A 14,991-nucleotide genomic window follows, 5' to 3' on the forward strand; every position below is an offset into this window, starting at 1 on the left:
TTGAACAAGTGATTTGCTGCACTTACGTTTCCCTCTGGGAAGAGGATGGAAGAACTGCGCAGACGGTACCCTCGTTCTAGAAGACGCAGCGGCACTAAGGGCTGAGCAGCCTCAGGCTCGACAGGTACTTGCCGTGTGCTTTGCTCGTGACCTAACAACAGAGCTGGCGTTTCAATCCCTGGAAAGTGCTTGTCTTTAAAGTCTGCAGACGTTCTGTTTTACACTGCTGCTGAGATGGGACTTTAAAATGCAAAAGCTGGGCATTTTAGGTTTTGTACTAAAAGCTGGGCTACACTACTTTTGTACTACTTTGAGTACCCAGGGTACTAGATTAACCTAAGGAGTTGTGATTACAGAGCAAGAAAGCTGCTCCCAGCTGTTCCCTTGTAGTTCTGATAAATGGAGAAAGCTGGCTGAAGTTCTCATCGTTCTGGGACTCGGCCCCTGGACTGTCCTGCCCTGCCCCTGGCTGCCTGCAGGGACAACTCCTGTGGCCTCTGGGGCGTGAGAGGCAGAGGGAGGCACTTGTGAACCCGCCACAGAAGCTGCAGCCCTTGTGTGTCCGTGCCTTGTTGTGAACTTTAGGATTAGGTAACCACAAGCTTCACAGCAATTAAAAAAATTGCACCACAGATGCTAGTTGAAGGCTACAGCAGTTTCATGCTTGTTTTGGTCAAATTCCCTAAAGAGCCTGCTTGCAGAAGTACCTGATCATAACAAAGAGAGGCTGAAGTGTTCCCAGGAAGAGCTGGAGTTTTTATGTCCACGAAGCGAAATATGCGTTCTGCATGGGAGGCTGAGATGCAGCAGGAGTCCCAGGTTTACTTGCTGAAATAACCTTTCGACCTCTCTAATGGGAATAACAGATTGAGTACCACTCTGGCACAGGAGCCTAGGAAGACTGCAATAATATTATTGCTAAATTGCAAGGTTTTGGTTTCTGCAGACTAACATCTGGAAAAAGTTCCCTCCCACCCAGGAGTCAGAGCTGGCTCTGCTATTACTCAAGTCTAAACATGATAAATTAAGGCCGGAAAATGGGTTTTTTTGACTGTGCTAGCAGTGTGGGTGGATCAGCAAGGATCGTAAAACCTACTGGCTTTATCATAAAGGCCTGAACGTAACTGTTGGGCTGCCAAGCAAAATCTGTCCTGCTTGCAACACTCATCAGTTCTGGCAGTGAGCAGTAGGAACTCTATCAAAGAGCTGGTGCACCTCAACAGCAAGGTAGACTCTAATTAGTTTTTTTTTAAGCAAGCTTGAATTTTTTTAATCTCACTTCAATGGATTTTCTGTTTTTAAACTCCCCAGGGAAAGACAGGTTGTTTCTAGGGTTGCAAAATCCTGACACTGCAGTGCTAAGGGCACTGAAGCACCACTTTGCTGTGGGTGCTCTGTAACTGGCGGCTGTGCGCGGGCTGACGACAACCCCAGCGAAGCCCCTCGCTGAAGGGAAGCTGCAGTCTCAGTGACCGCAGGCTTCAGCTTCTGCTCCCGTTCAGAGACCGCGTTGTTTTGCAGATCCAGTCTTCACAGAAAAAAGAGGTTCAATACACACCAGGCTGACACCTGACAGAGATGGACGTTAGGTTTGTGACTTCAGTTAAACTGTTCTACCCTTGTCAAGCCAGCTGAACGCCTCACCGAGTTCGTGACAGACTGCCCCAAGTGTGGTCACAGACCACCCCTTTAGAGAGCTGTTTGCTGCTTCCAGTTTTAAGTCGCATTCTCGCTTTCCCCTGGAGCAAAAGGTTTGGGGCTGTTTTATCTCTTGAAGTGAAGCACTCACTTTCCACTGTGCTTCAGGAAAACTGAATGCATGTGGGTGTTCAGCTTTACACCCCAAAACATTAACCTGAGGGCCCAGGGCTGCTCAGTTACCAGAACAGCACGAAACATGGTGAGATTCACTATTCATTCAAACCGACTGAACTCAACCTAAGTAGTATGCATTCCTTTTATTTAAAAAGTTGTCCTAATAGTGCATGTTGCACCTATACAAAAGAATCTTTCCACTGTCCACACACAGGTATATAAGGGCTCCAACAGCTGCCACAGGCCTCAGCTAGATCACGCGCTAACGCGGCATTCCTGGTACGTGGCATTTAGGTGGAGGGGATGGGGGCAGAAGTCAGCAGTACTGGGAACTCTTGGCAAGCGGAATGTGTGTCCCCTTCAGGGACAGAAAGACCCCTGCCAATCCTAAATCCATTTGGGGAGAGGAGTAGGGATAAAGTCTGTAGGAAGAGCACCAGTGTCACAACAGGAAGATTACCAGGCTGGAGCAGTATTGGCCAAACGTCTCATGCGCCTAGGAGAGACAGAAAGAGGTACAGTAAGCGCTGTGTTACAGTCGTGTGAAGTCTCATTAAAACCCGCACTTTTGGGGAGGCCGCCAGAGCTTTGTGAACTCTGTAGACAGGTTTATTGCACAGACAGACTTCCCTGTCACCTGAGAGTGGCCCTGTTGATAAGGCTAAGACGCTATTTTCAGTAACAGCTTTTCGGACACTTTTGCTCATTAACTTGGATTGAACCAATCACTACTGAAAACTATTCAGCCAGCCACAGCCGAGAAGCAAAATCATTATGAATCTGTTAATCAGCATTAAAAAAAAAAAAATCCTAGGAAAGAGCTGAGCCAGCATATTTACTGTTCCCACAACGTATCTGTTGGAGAGATTCTAGCAGTTTTATATCTGCCAGGAGTATTTTCACCAAGTAGGAGCAAGTGCTCTCCACTGCTTGTTGAACACTGCGCAGTGGGTCTCTTTGGCGGGCTCACAGCAGTGCTCCCATGCTGGCAAACAGCTCAGCATCAGCCAGGCTGGAGCTGGGAGCTTGCCCGTTCCTACGTCAAACAGCGCTTTACCCTGCATAAAAGGAAGCCTTGTGGCAGGATTCTAGGTAGCGTGACAGTGCATGAAGCTCCAGCATTTTTGATGAATGCCTTCCTATAGAAACAAATCCCCCTGCACGAGCAGAGAGCCCAGGGAAAAGAAAAAAGGAAAACAAAAAACCCAGGAAACTTTGCTTCAGGCAGGAGATGGTTAAAGTAGAGATGTAAATGTTTGTGGAGCAAGGTGATAACAGTTTAATATCCTGAAGCTAAAGGGATATGAGTTTCTGTTGTGGTATGAGAGTTTGAAATCCAGCCAGTTGGCTCTCAGCAGAAAAAGACAAACATCAAAGCTTTTAACTTCTGTCTTAGAGACAGGCCAGAAGGAGAAGTGTCTGAACAAGTGGCAGCACCTTGTATTTCTGTCCTGGTCTCTGATCTTCTTCTCCATCTCGGCATCTGTGAGGGTTTCCAGAAGAGGGCACCACTGGTCAGCATCCCCCGTGTTGCGAATGGCAATTTCCACAGTCGGCAACGGGTTCTCGCTGCAAGGCAGGGCAGAAGGCAACAAACAACATTCATCAGTGGTCCCGGAGCGCTCCTCTGGGTTACCAGCTCGGATGCAGACACAAGGACAACAGAGCATCATTTACAGTGTTTCAGGCTTAAGCGTTCATTCTTAGCCCTGCTCAGTCCAGCCTGGTTCCCAGAAGTACACCAGGGGCTGATGGTTATGGTCTTGCGGAGCCTGAAGTTTCTGGGGGACCAACAACAACCACCCCCTTTCACCACTGGAGAGGGGTTTGTCAAAGCAACTGTGGCTGATGCAGTCCTCTCCCACAAAGGCCGTTACGGAACTGGCTGACAGCATTCAAACCAGTAAGCACAGGCGAAGTTCATACAGCTTATTAGTGCTGGGAGCCCTTCTCCCAGAGCAGCAGCTGAGCAGGGGCTGTTAACAGGGCTCTTTGCCCAGCCTTGCCGCTCTGCAGCTCTTGACTTCCTAGCTGTAGTTTGCCTAGCACACCTCTGACAGCCCTTCCCTGGCACAAGTCTCCTTTCTGGGAGCCTGACGGTGGAACGAGGACTGTTCTCCCAGATGCTGCGGAAAGGGCCTGCTGTTGCAACCAACGGCTGGGGCTACTCCCTGCACAAGCAAGGAAACACCGGGCTCTGTCCCAGATCACAGGATCTGCTCCTCGGAGTTCTCTCTGCCCTGACCAGCTGTATTATCACACGCACAAAAATATTTACTGCTTCACTAGCTACTTTTCAGTAAAAGTCAACAGGAACTGACCAGGAGTAGCTTCCCAAATATTGACAGTGGAGCCGGAAGCCCAGCATAAATACAGAGGAGCCTCAGAACGTAAATGTTTGCTTTGAACGCCAGAAAGCGCCCAGCCCGAGCTGCAGGAAGGGTGTCTGCGAGAGGAGAGCCCGGCCGGCGCGCGCAGATCCGGCCCCCTCCCCGCGCTCCCGGGCAGCCCTCCTTCCCTCAGGAAGGAGCTCAAACGCTAATCGCCGTGGGAATGGACGTCTGCATCAAAGCTATTAATCTAGAATAACAAGTCTTCAAAGTAGTGCTACAATGAAAAATTAATCCAGGGCCTTTGGTATTTGATCCTGGGAGGAAGCTTTAATCAAGTCTACTTCCAGTATTGCTGACGTCCACTAAGCAACACTCAAACCCAGGAATTTCATCTTAGCCCCAGACTGCTACACGTTCCAGGCTAAATGCTACATCTTAACCGGCTTTTTTGACTTGATGGCATGGTCTCTATTTCATTTACCATGCTTAACACGGAGCACCCACTAGAATTAAACGGGGGCTGGAAAGCCAGCCTCATGCGCATAACTTAATTGCAAGCCAATGCAGATACCACACTTCTATAGCGCAGAATCAGGGATAAACTGAAAAAATCCTCCTCATCTCCCAACCTCCAAAATAAGACAGCCTCCCCTCCCCTGTTACTTTTTGATCAAGAGGACAGTGCTGCTGGCAGAGTGACTGAAACGCCCTGTCAGCTGCGGGATTCCCAGCGGAGCACGACGCTCCCTCTGCTAGGGCCCAGGCCTCTGGCCGCAGCGGCAGGGGCACGCCAGCAGGTAACTCCTCGGCGCCTGGGCTGGTGCGTGAGAACCTGTGCCATCGGTCGGGCCCCGGAGGCAAAACTCTGGCTCCGAGGTGCTGCGCGCTGCCACTAGAAACGCTCGCTACCGAGGCGCGAAACGCCGTAGCACACCGTCCCCCGAAAATCCCCTAAGCATCAGTTACCCGTCTGCCTCCAGTCCTGCCCCTTCCACTGGGCTTTCGGGCTCTCCTTGTTTTGCAGTGGCAGGCCAGCCGAAAGAACTGCCCTGGCTTTCGTCAACGAGAAGACAGTTTTACCTCTCCCTCAGATGATTAAGAGGCACAGGACTTCTCAAACCCCGGTCCCTTGAGATATTAAGGTTCTTTTGATACATCTACAGCAGACCCTTTCCTTACATCAGTGGAATGACTTTGGAGCAACCGCCGCTCCTGTGGTTTGGGAATTCAGGAACTAACCAACCACAGAACCCAAATCTCATTAATCACTGTGAGGTTTCAAAAGCACTCCTTTGCTGGAAGACGAAAGGGAAGAGGAGGACATGTTTGTACTATGACACAAAAGGAGGTTTAAATTAGATGTCTTCTCCTCCCTGAACAGCTCATGTCTACGTACTTTGTTCTGTTGGGGTTCCCTTCCTAGTTTTTTATTCTCCCCCTTGCGATACTGCCACAGTCCAAAGAAGGCCTGAAATCTACCTGTTTGAACTGCCCCTGAAAGGCAGCACTCTTTAGTAACCGTGGTCAGATACGTGTTTTTAGAGAGAACAGCAGGAAGTTGGCATTAATATGATATATCTGAGAGAGCCTGGGCAGCACTGACTAAAACTTCACTTGCTGCAAGTTACAGAGCTGATAGGAAGCAAAGGGAGAAGTGAACCCCCCTCGCAACGGTTAACATGTGCACAGATTAATTTCTTAAATCGGTATCTGCAATACGCGGAGAAGCAGAGAAAGGAGGGAGAACATTTAGTGTCCCCTAAATATGGACAAAGCCTGCCTCCAAGTGACAAGAGTTAGGAACAAATGCCCTGTGGGTTGGGAGGCAGTACGCTAAGAAGTTGTCAAAGTAAATGAACTGGGAAGGTAAATAAATTGTGAGTAGAAGAGAGGCCTTCCTGGCCAGCATGGTGTGAACAGGGCCACCTCTCTACTTCAAGGAGGCTACAACGCAGGCCATGCTAGCTCACTTCTGTGGCGGTTACAATGCACCCAGCAGCAGGGGAGGAGAGGCAGTCCCACAGGTAGCGGGTTCCCATCTACGCCCTCCAAGTTCCCATCGTTTCTCAGGAACGCGCAGCCACTGTTCTGTTGTTACAGTTCGATGTGGTCACACGCTGGACCTGCGAGTATCGGTCAGCTGTCGGGGGTGGAAAGGTAGGAGCCACCTCCCCACCTCCGTGAGGAGAAGGGGCATCAGCAGGATGGACGCACAATTTAACAGTTTCCGTAAAAGAGTTTAATTCCCATGTGGTAAAGAGTCCCTTTCCATTTTCTAATACAAACCACTCTGGGGATGATTTTAGAACCAAGTAGTTGCTGTGGAAGATTTTCAGGATAAAAATAACCTCCAGAGGAAGCGGAGGGAGACTGGTGGAAGAGCAACTGGTCCAGAGCAGATCAGTGCCTGTTTTCCACAGAAGGCTGACCAGACAGGAGACCTCCAGACGGAGGAGGAGGAAGGCGCAGAGCTCACGGCAGCAGCCAGCTGCCCCCAGCCCCCCGCCCCTCCTGGCTAACCCCCACACCAACTACTCACTGCCCTCTCCCTAAGGCAGGACAGGGCTGGGCGTGTTTCCCTTTGCTGCCCAGGTAGGTCATCCTGCTCCCTTGAGCTGACCTCTACAAAACCGGTGTTGACAGTACTGTTCCCTCACTTCTGCAAACACATCGTTTGCTGAACCCTCAGATTTCCTCAACTGTCACCACGACCTGAGGTCAAAAAACCTCCCAGCGCACACTAAGGAATACTTACTGCCTGCAGACTCAGCAAGATGCTGAGGATAACATCAGGGTAACTCGGCACAGAACACTGCACGGCACAACTGGAAACAATTATCATTAGGAGACAAGTTACAAAGCTGACTAATCAAACCTGACACTGCTGCCTTCCAGCTGTGAGAAGGGCCTATGATCAAGCCAAGTTTAATGTCAGCCAGGGTAGAGAGCTACAGTTTCAATCAGTCTTTGTTCAAAACACCAAAGCTTGAGACAGCGGATGGCCCGAGTCAGGCAAAGCCGATGAAACAAAAATGTATCTGGGGCTCATCATTAGCATACATTAGAAGAGGGAGACACAAGGTATTCAGTCACTGTTGATTACAACAGCCTTTCATTCTGCAGCAAAAGCTGACATTTCATCAATATTTGGTTCTGAAATGTATGACACCAAACAGGAAAAGATACTTGAGCACAAGCAGAAAAGACTGTAAGGACAGAATGGGTGCAAGCCATAAAGACCAATTTCAAATGAAACTTTCTGCATCAGGTCAGCTGTTCTAAGATGCACTGATACCAACGCCCACGAAGTACGAACGCACACCCATACCCACACCGGGAAGATGACAGTTCTGTACCTGAAGGCGTACGTCTTCTGATGCCAGCTCAGCTGTCCCCGGATGCTGTAGGCAATAGTAGTGACAAACTCCCCACCCAGACCCAGCTCTGAGCACAGCTTCAAGGCAAACTTCTCTGGCGAGTTCTCCTTCTCCGACATGTCCCATTCAAACTGGTCTACAAGGGAGATGTTCCCTACGTGGATGTTCAGCTGGAGACAAGGGAAGGAACAGGTCATTTGTTTCCATTCTCGCAATAGTTTGTCTAAGGTAATTTAACTGGGGAGGCAGAGGCTGGAGAAGCGAAGTGGAGAGGTAACTCCTAGTTCATTGCATCTGCAGAGCTCTTTAACCGAATTCTTAATTCCAGTAGCACGAAGACAACTCAGCTTTGCTCACCAAGGTTCAGTTCTTCCAAAAGGACTCGACAATGCTTTCACTGAACTATTTCATCATCTCAGGGGCTGGCGCATGGATGTTCAGTAATCTGCCACCTTAGTTCTGTTCTCAATACAAAGGACAAAATGCAATCTGGACGCAGGACTGGAATTAAGAGCTCCTTCGCTCAGACGGAAGCCTTTGTACTCTTCCTCCCCCATAACGTAATCAGAGAAACCCAAATGGTTCAGCTCTTATTCTACTGCCTTCCTGTATTACCTTAATAATCACTCGTTGGTCTGACTGATCTTCCAGGATACTGTCAGTTGGGTACGACTCGATCTGTTGTCGGATGGCAGAGGCAATAGCAGGGACAAACGTCAGAGGATTCAAATCCAGGTCATCGCAAAGAATCTCAGAGAACATTTCTGGGGTCATTAGCTTTTCTGATGCAGAACAAGAATGAACAGACACTGTTAACTTTCTTAGAAATCAACGTCTGCCACTGAGAGAATACACAAAATTAATCCCACAGCATGACAAAGGAAATCGCAAATGCATCACCTTTTGCTTCTAAAAGGGTGTTTTGTATCAGGTTCGTGAGGATGTGCACACTAACACAGGGACTTACAGCCTTCTTTACTTGCTCCATGGACACAAGGTAGCTATGGTCTAATAATCCACATGCATAAAGGAGCCACAGACAGGAACTGTTTTGTATTTAAGGTACCTCAGCTAACAGAATAGCCTCAGACCGCTGAGCTGATGAACCGGGTCAGGAGGATAGGCCAGTTAAACTCTTCAGATTACACGTGTCCAGGAATGACTGCAACCCATGGAAGTGGCAGAGCATTGGCTAAGAGACATGAGAGCTGAACACAGGCCAAAGTGGGAGAGCTTTACAGTTCTGTGTATAGGGGCCAAGGACATGCACACTCATGCTTGTTCTCTCTTCGTATTTGGTGATGGATACAACTCTCTCTCTCCAGCCTCAGGAAATTCTCCTTCCTACATACCATTCATGTTCCACGTAAACGCATCTCTGAGTTTCTGCCCATCAATTTCCATATCAAGCCTGATTGGAACCAGAACCTCCGGCTGGGATGCATTCTCATGGATCACCGCTGGGTCATGGTCATCAAAGCTAATACAAAGAGCAACAACATGGTACATGCAACTAGCGCGCGACACATCTGGCATCCAAAGAGGGAAGGCAATGTTTGTTGGAAGCAATCCCCACGCTCCAACACCCAGATCAGTCTTTAGACAGACTCCTACCGCAAGCTTACAGGGCTATGGCAACCAATACCAGTTTATCACCTTTTATTGCATCTATCATAATACATTCCTGCAAATAAAACAAGGAAGCTTTCCAGGATTACATTTTATCTTGGTTTCCTCGACTTTTATAATGGAAAATAAAACGTAAGCCATGAGCCACAGCAGCATTTTCCATGGAATAAATTACATCAAAGTTACTGGGATATGTCAGTGAGAGGCAGCCTGTCCTTCACAGAGAGGGTGCGCAGGCTCCTCAAACTACAGCGGCTCAGCAAATCAGCAGAAAGTGGAAGGAACTCATCAGGAAAAGAATGAACCATTTTCCTGACAAAAGGAAAGCCTCCTCTCTGAGCCATGGCTGCCCGCTGTAAGGAAGAGCTTCAAGACACAGTTTAGCTAAGCACCTCCAAGTTAGCGACCTGTAGGTCTTCTGTCAGTTTGAGATGCATCACAACATTACAGTAACACATCAGCACTACCCTGGCAGCGCCATCACGCTGGTAACCGTTTCCACTTTTCGGAAGCAGGGAAGCTGTCTTACCACAGAGGGAACGTCCTCTTCTTATCCCTGCCCATGCGATTTCTGTTAATCGTCGTTGAGCATGGCACTGCATCCAGGTGATGAGAGCTGTTGGGCAGGGTCGGCACCCACTGGTTGTTCCTCTTTGCCTTCTGTTCTCTGAAGAAGGAGACGGTATGTTAAACTGCAGACCCTCAGCACCACTGCTACTGCTTAAGGAATGGTATAATTTTAAACTTTAAGTCCTATTATAAGCTCCTGCTATTTTATTCTGGAACCCTCAACAATGTTGTTCCACTGAGAACTCATGTTCCACGCTAGCCTCTGGGAAGCCCACTCCCCAGCTCACAATTATTCATCAGATATGAATCCAGGTGCACCATTATAAATACTAGGTCCATATTTGGGGTTTCTGTCTATAAAGGGACGGTTGATAAATGCGCCGTCTCCAGAAGACAGTACGTGCAGAGAGTCTGTTCTGCAAAACATCTGTTACAGCTGGAACGCAGTAATTGCAAAAAGAGCTGTATCATCAAACACTTATGTTTTTCTTCCTGTTGTATGTGGGCAGTAACCCAATCCTTATGCTCTGGAAATCTTCATTTGCCCAACACTGCCAACGACTGTCAGCACGACTGGCAAACACCCCCCTGCACAATGGCCTGGGTTTATGCAATTTCTTGCGCTTTCTGCCCAAGCTGACATCTTCCAAGCAGCTGCGTTCTGATCCTGGCCCTCACCGCCGCCGGTTACCTGAGGTAGGTGGGAGGTTCTGTGCTGATAGACACTGCCTTATACTTCTCGTCGTTTCCATCCAAGATCTCTTCCACTTCAGAGGCCTTTAACAGTGTCACGCTAGTGGCTAATGTTGTGTAGCCATGATCTATTACCAAGAAAGATGCCAGTAATTAGCACGGAAAAGTACTACATAGCAACGTAGCATTAATAGGCTGCACAGTGAAAAGCCCTCCCTGCCACTGCAGGAAGGACTAGAATAGGTTACCCAGCGGTATGAGTGTGTGCCCCAAGAGTCCTTTGGGCTTCAGTTATCTTCTCATAGACATTTAGTTCTCGAGAAGGTTTTGACATGGCATTTTGTACACAGGGGATAAATGGAGGCAACAGAACTTTCCACTGTCATTTCTGAGTTGCCAGAAGCCTCCACTCTCCTTCACACACCAGGATGCTCTGCTGCTGGGGTAGATGTGCACACTTGCACTGGAGTGACCAGAAGCCCAGCCACAGTGCCTGGCACAACAGAAATATAATCTGGTCTTGACATCCATCTAAACAGCAGCAATAACTGAGACTTTCTTGGGAACAAGGGCGGAACGTCTTAGCAATCCCCACCACAAAGCCTAGAGAAGAAATACAATTCTAAAGGCAAAAGCAGGATGACACCTTGGTTGCACAGTGACAGAGCAAAGATTTGCAAAAGGCATCAGTATCTCTTTACCTTGTATAGCTACCCTGTTTATTAAAAACATCTTTCATTCGGACTAAGAGTCAAGACACAGGGAGGGTTAGAATTACACGAGCTTCCCTCAGGTACTACCACTGGATGAACCCCGTTCTTCCAGGGTGCAACTTATCGATTGACTCTGGTCATTTCTGTTACGAAATTTACTTAAGATGGAAGTGAACACTACAAAAAAAAACTCCAGGGAAAAAAGTCCTTAGATCCTCATAATTGTTAGATAAACTTCAAATCTAACATGCTTTTACTTAAGGAGAGGAAGAGCAAAACAATTCTTTCCTACCCTGAGTTGCCCTTTGCAATCACATGGTTTAGCTCTGCACACCTACATCTGCCAAAATTAAGTAAAATCTCTTCCGCAGCCTTCTGGGAGGAAAAGCCCAGAAAGCAATAAATCCTCAGTGGGCTTAAAGGTTGGAAATAGAGAGGCAATGATCAATAGAAAAGCTGCTAAGACTTGGGAAAGGGGGAGAAACCTCAGGACAGCTCTTGCTGAATTACAGAGACCATCTGCATTTGCGAGTCTCGCTAAGGTTCCGAGAAAGAAGCGTTAAGCATGCGGTCAGGGCACAATTAGGGCGACCACAGGGAGAGATCAGAGGAAGAGGATTAGACATTAATATATACTGTAGCAGCACCAAAGGTCATGGTACAGATTCTTCCTCTAGCACAGCTAAGAATAACAGGCAGATATGACTTACATCTTCTGGGACTGTGAGACCGCTGATTTTCTGTTGGGGGAAAAAAGAAACAAAAAAAAAAAAAAAAAAGAAAGCAACAGGTCAGCAGGATACTTGGAAGAAGGAGACATAAGTCCAGAACAAACCATTTATTTTTATTACGCTTTAGTCTAAAGAGTGTACAACAAGTCATATTGCTAAGAAATATAACTGCTTGTTATTAGTCTCCCACCAAATATGATACAAGGCAGCCATATTCTCACTGTTGCAGTCACATCAGTAGCAACACACCACAACAAACTCTGGGAGGCGTAAATATTCAGGCCCCGCAAGAAGCAAAGCTAAGCAAAGACGCACACTTTCAGTGGGACATCCTTGCAACTTTCCCACCTATTTGACAACAGGGACAAAAAAGGCCCTCTTTGTCTCTAAAAGTCTCTTCTGGAATATGGTATTGATTTTGAGATGTGGCTTTTGCTTTGTGATGAATGCAGCCAACCCCAGGAAAGCCACAATGGATGCTTCCATTTTACAACATCTTTGATCAGTTGGTGTTTGTTGCTAGGCTGACCCGGGAGCTGCCAGCGCCACCGCTGCAGCATGCTCCGTCACTGGGGCGATCGCAGGTGATGCGTCCAGCCCTAACAGCGCACAAGCTTCTGAGCGGACGGAGACAGTTTTGCAAGGCAAAAATTCAGATAAACAGTACTGGGAATGTTTACTCATCATCTCACCATGTGAAGAGGCCACTATCTTCTTCCTTTCTTCCACTGTGGCCAGTCGCCTCCAGAGCGAGGGATATCTCTTGTACAGGGAACCCCGAAACATACGCAAGTAGTTTCCCACCTACACGAAGAAAAGCGGAGAGGTGGCCTGGTGTTCCGGTATGGGCTGGTATTCCATTTAAGAGATTTTTAGCATAAGCTGAAGCAAATTCAGCTCTTTGTAATGATAAGAGGGACCTCCTAAGAGGATTTTTTTGTTTGTTTTTCATGATAGACTGACCGCACTGGGTTTGGCAGCACTGCAATTTTTGCGGCAATACGGAAAACAAAATTTTTATCAGCACTTATTTCACCAGTCTGATAGGAAAAAACTCCCATCCATTGACAATAATCCTTTTACTAAGAAAAAAATCCATTCACGTTCATGTATTTTTGAGCAACCTAACCTTTCTTTACTTCAACTTCTGTTTCAACACACAATGCGCAGTAGGAATTAAACCAAACCAGATACCCAGCTCTCCGACAGTTACCATTTTTACTCTGAACCTCCGTGCCATCTAGACATTGCTCGAATACAGCAAACACCCAGAGACTTGTATTTTGTTTTAAATCCTTCGAACACATAAAATGTGATCACTGCCAATAATCCTCTTTCAAATTTACTCACCATCTGCAAAGCAGTTCCGTTCTTCCTGGCACAAGATCCTCACCTGTGCTGAAAGCTACAGCAGGACTTGCTGAACAACAGAACTATTTCTAGACTCTGAAAACAAATTTTCAGACTGGTAGTACCCTGGCAGACTGCCACACAGTAAGGCTTTTATTCCTTGTTTGACAAGACTCATTTTGATCTCAACATCTTATTTTCAGGTAATTTTTAATCATATCTGTTGCTGTACAGTGCTCATCAGGAGACAGAAATTAACGGTAGATAAAAAAGGCAACCCTCTTTCCCCTTCCATGTGTCTGGTCCGGCAATCTCGCACATTAGCTGGCTGCAGGTACCTTACGTCTCACAGGAGAGAGCGAGGGGCCTTCAGCCCCTGCTCAACCGACACAGCTGGCAATTCAACACCCGAGATTTCCTTTTTTTGCACCGAGGGTGGGGCTAAAACATTTTTTTACTGTTTCCAACTGCGACCACCTCCCTGGTGCTGAAGCACCGATGTTTCTGGCTTCAGGGCCGGCGTGCAGGGAGGCGAACAGCCTCTCGGCAGCGCACGGACGGGGGTGCCCCTGCGGGCAGGCGGGAGCTGAGCGGGGCCGCCCCGCCGCCGCCGCCGCCGCGCACAAAGGCCCCAGCGCCGGCCGCCTGCCCCCGCGGCCCGGGCAGCCGCGCCACAAAGATCCCGAGCGGGGCCGCAGGGAGCGGGGCCCCCGGGAGCGCGGCCGCAGGGAGCGGGGCCCGGCCGCCATCGCGCCCCGCCGCACGCCTGCGCGGCCGCAGCAGCCCTCACCGGCCGCGCCGGGCCCGGCCCCGCCGCCCCCCGCAGGCGTGGGCAGAGGGGCCCGCGGGGGCTGGAGGGCCGCTGCCCCCGCCGCGGGGCCGCCCCTCCCCGCCCCGAGCCCAGCCCCCCGCGGCCGCCGGCGCCCCGCCGCCTCCCCCGGGCCCGGCTCCCGCCGGGCCGTTGTGCGCGGGGCCGCACCTCGGAGCCGATCATGTAGAACTCGCCGTCCTCCTCCAGCTGGAACTTGACGGGCTTCTGCCCGAAGGTCTTGCTCAGCGCCATCATCATCATCGTGGCGGCGGGAGCGGGCGGCGGCAGCGCCCGGCGTCCTGCGGGGGGGCCCGGGGACCAGGCGGCGGCGGCGGCGGCGGCAGCGACAACGGGGGGGGGGGGGGCGCCGCGGCCTACTCCGGCCGCCGCTCCGCGCATGCGCCGCCGCGCCCCGCGCTCCCGGCCCCGCCCCGACGGGGCGGGGCCTGCCCGCGCGCAGGGGCGGGGCGAGGCGGGGCCGCACATAAAGGCGGGGGGGGCGGGGCCGCGCGGGTGCGGACCGCGCGCTACCAACGGTAACGGCTGAGCGCGGGGCGGGGCCGGCACCGAGGCCCCGGGGGACGGTCGCCCCGTCCCGGTCGCCCCCCGCGCCCGCAGCAGCCCGCTGGGGTGTCTCCAGGCGGGCACCCGGGGTGCGGAACGGCGCGGGGCGCGGGCGGGTGGGACGGGAGGAAGCCGCCCGCAGCCCCTCGGGTGTCCGGCACCGGGCCGTGCGGCGAGGCGGGGGGCGCTGGGGCGGGGCTGGCGGCCGGGCGGACCGGGAGCAGCGGGGCGGCACCGAGCAGTGCGGTCATGGGCACCCCGGGACGGGGAACCGGCTCGGTGCGGGCACGGGGAGCGGCGGGGCAGCGGCCAGCACCGGCGCCCAGCACCGCGGGGGAGGGGGCCCGTTGTCTGTGCACGGAGCCGTATGCAGTCCCGGCGGGCGCTCGGGACACAGCGGGAAAC

The 14,991-nt window shown here is 50.6% G+C and overlaps 1 protein-coding gene across 1 annotated transcript; it reads right to left on the reverse strand.

Annotated features, from left to right (window-relative positions):
• Window positions 1–1,943: 1,943 nt before the first annotated feature.
• SMARCB1 (SWI/SNF related BAF chromatin remodeling complex subunit B1) lies at window positions 1,944–14,372 on the reverse strand. The gene is made up of 10 exons (XM_082325051.1): window positions 14,191–14,372; window positions 12,554–12,665; window positions 11,841–11,870; window positions 10,416–10,545; window positions 9,684–9,821; window positions 8,878–9,005; window positions 8,141–8,307; window positions 7,505–7,695; window positions 3,253–3,384; window positions 1,944–2,311 (listed from the first exon to the last, which is right to left on the reverse strand). Exons 1-10 carry the CDS (start codon window positions 14,281–14,283, stop codon window positions 2,272–2,274), a joined length of 1,161 nt encoding a protein of 386 aa, XP_082181177.1. The 5' UTR covers window positions 14,284–14,372; the 3' UTR covers window positions 1,944–2,271.
• Window positions 14,373–14,991: the final 619 nt, after the last annotated feature.

Source organism: Platalea leucorodia, assembly GCF_965183815.1.
Source record: "Platalea leucorodia genome assembly, chromosome: 12".
NCBI lineage: Eukaryota > Metazoa > Chordata > Aves > Pelecaniformes > Threskiornithidae > Platalea > Platalea leucorodia.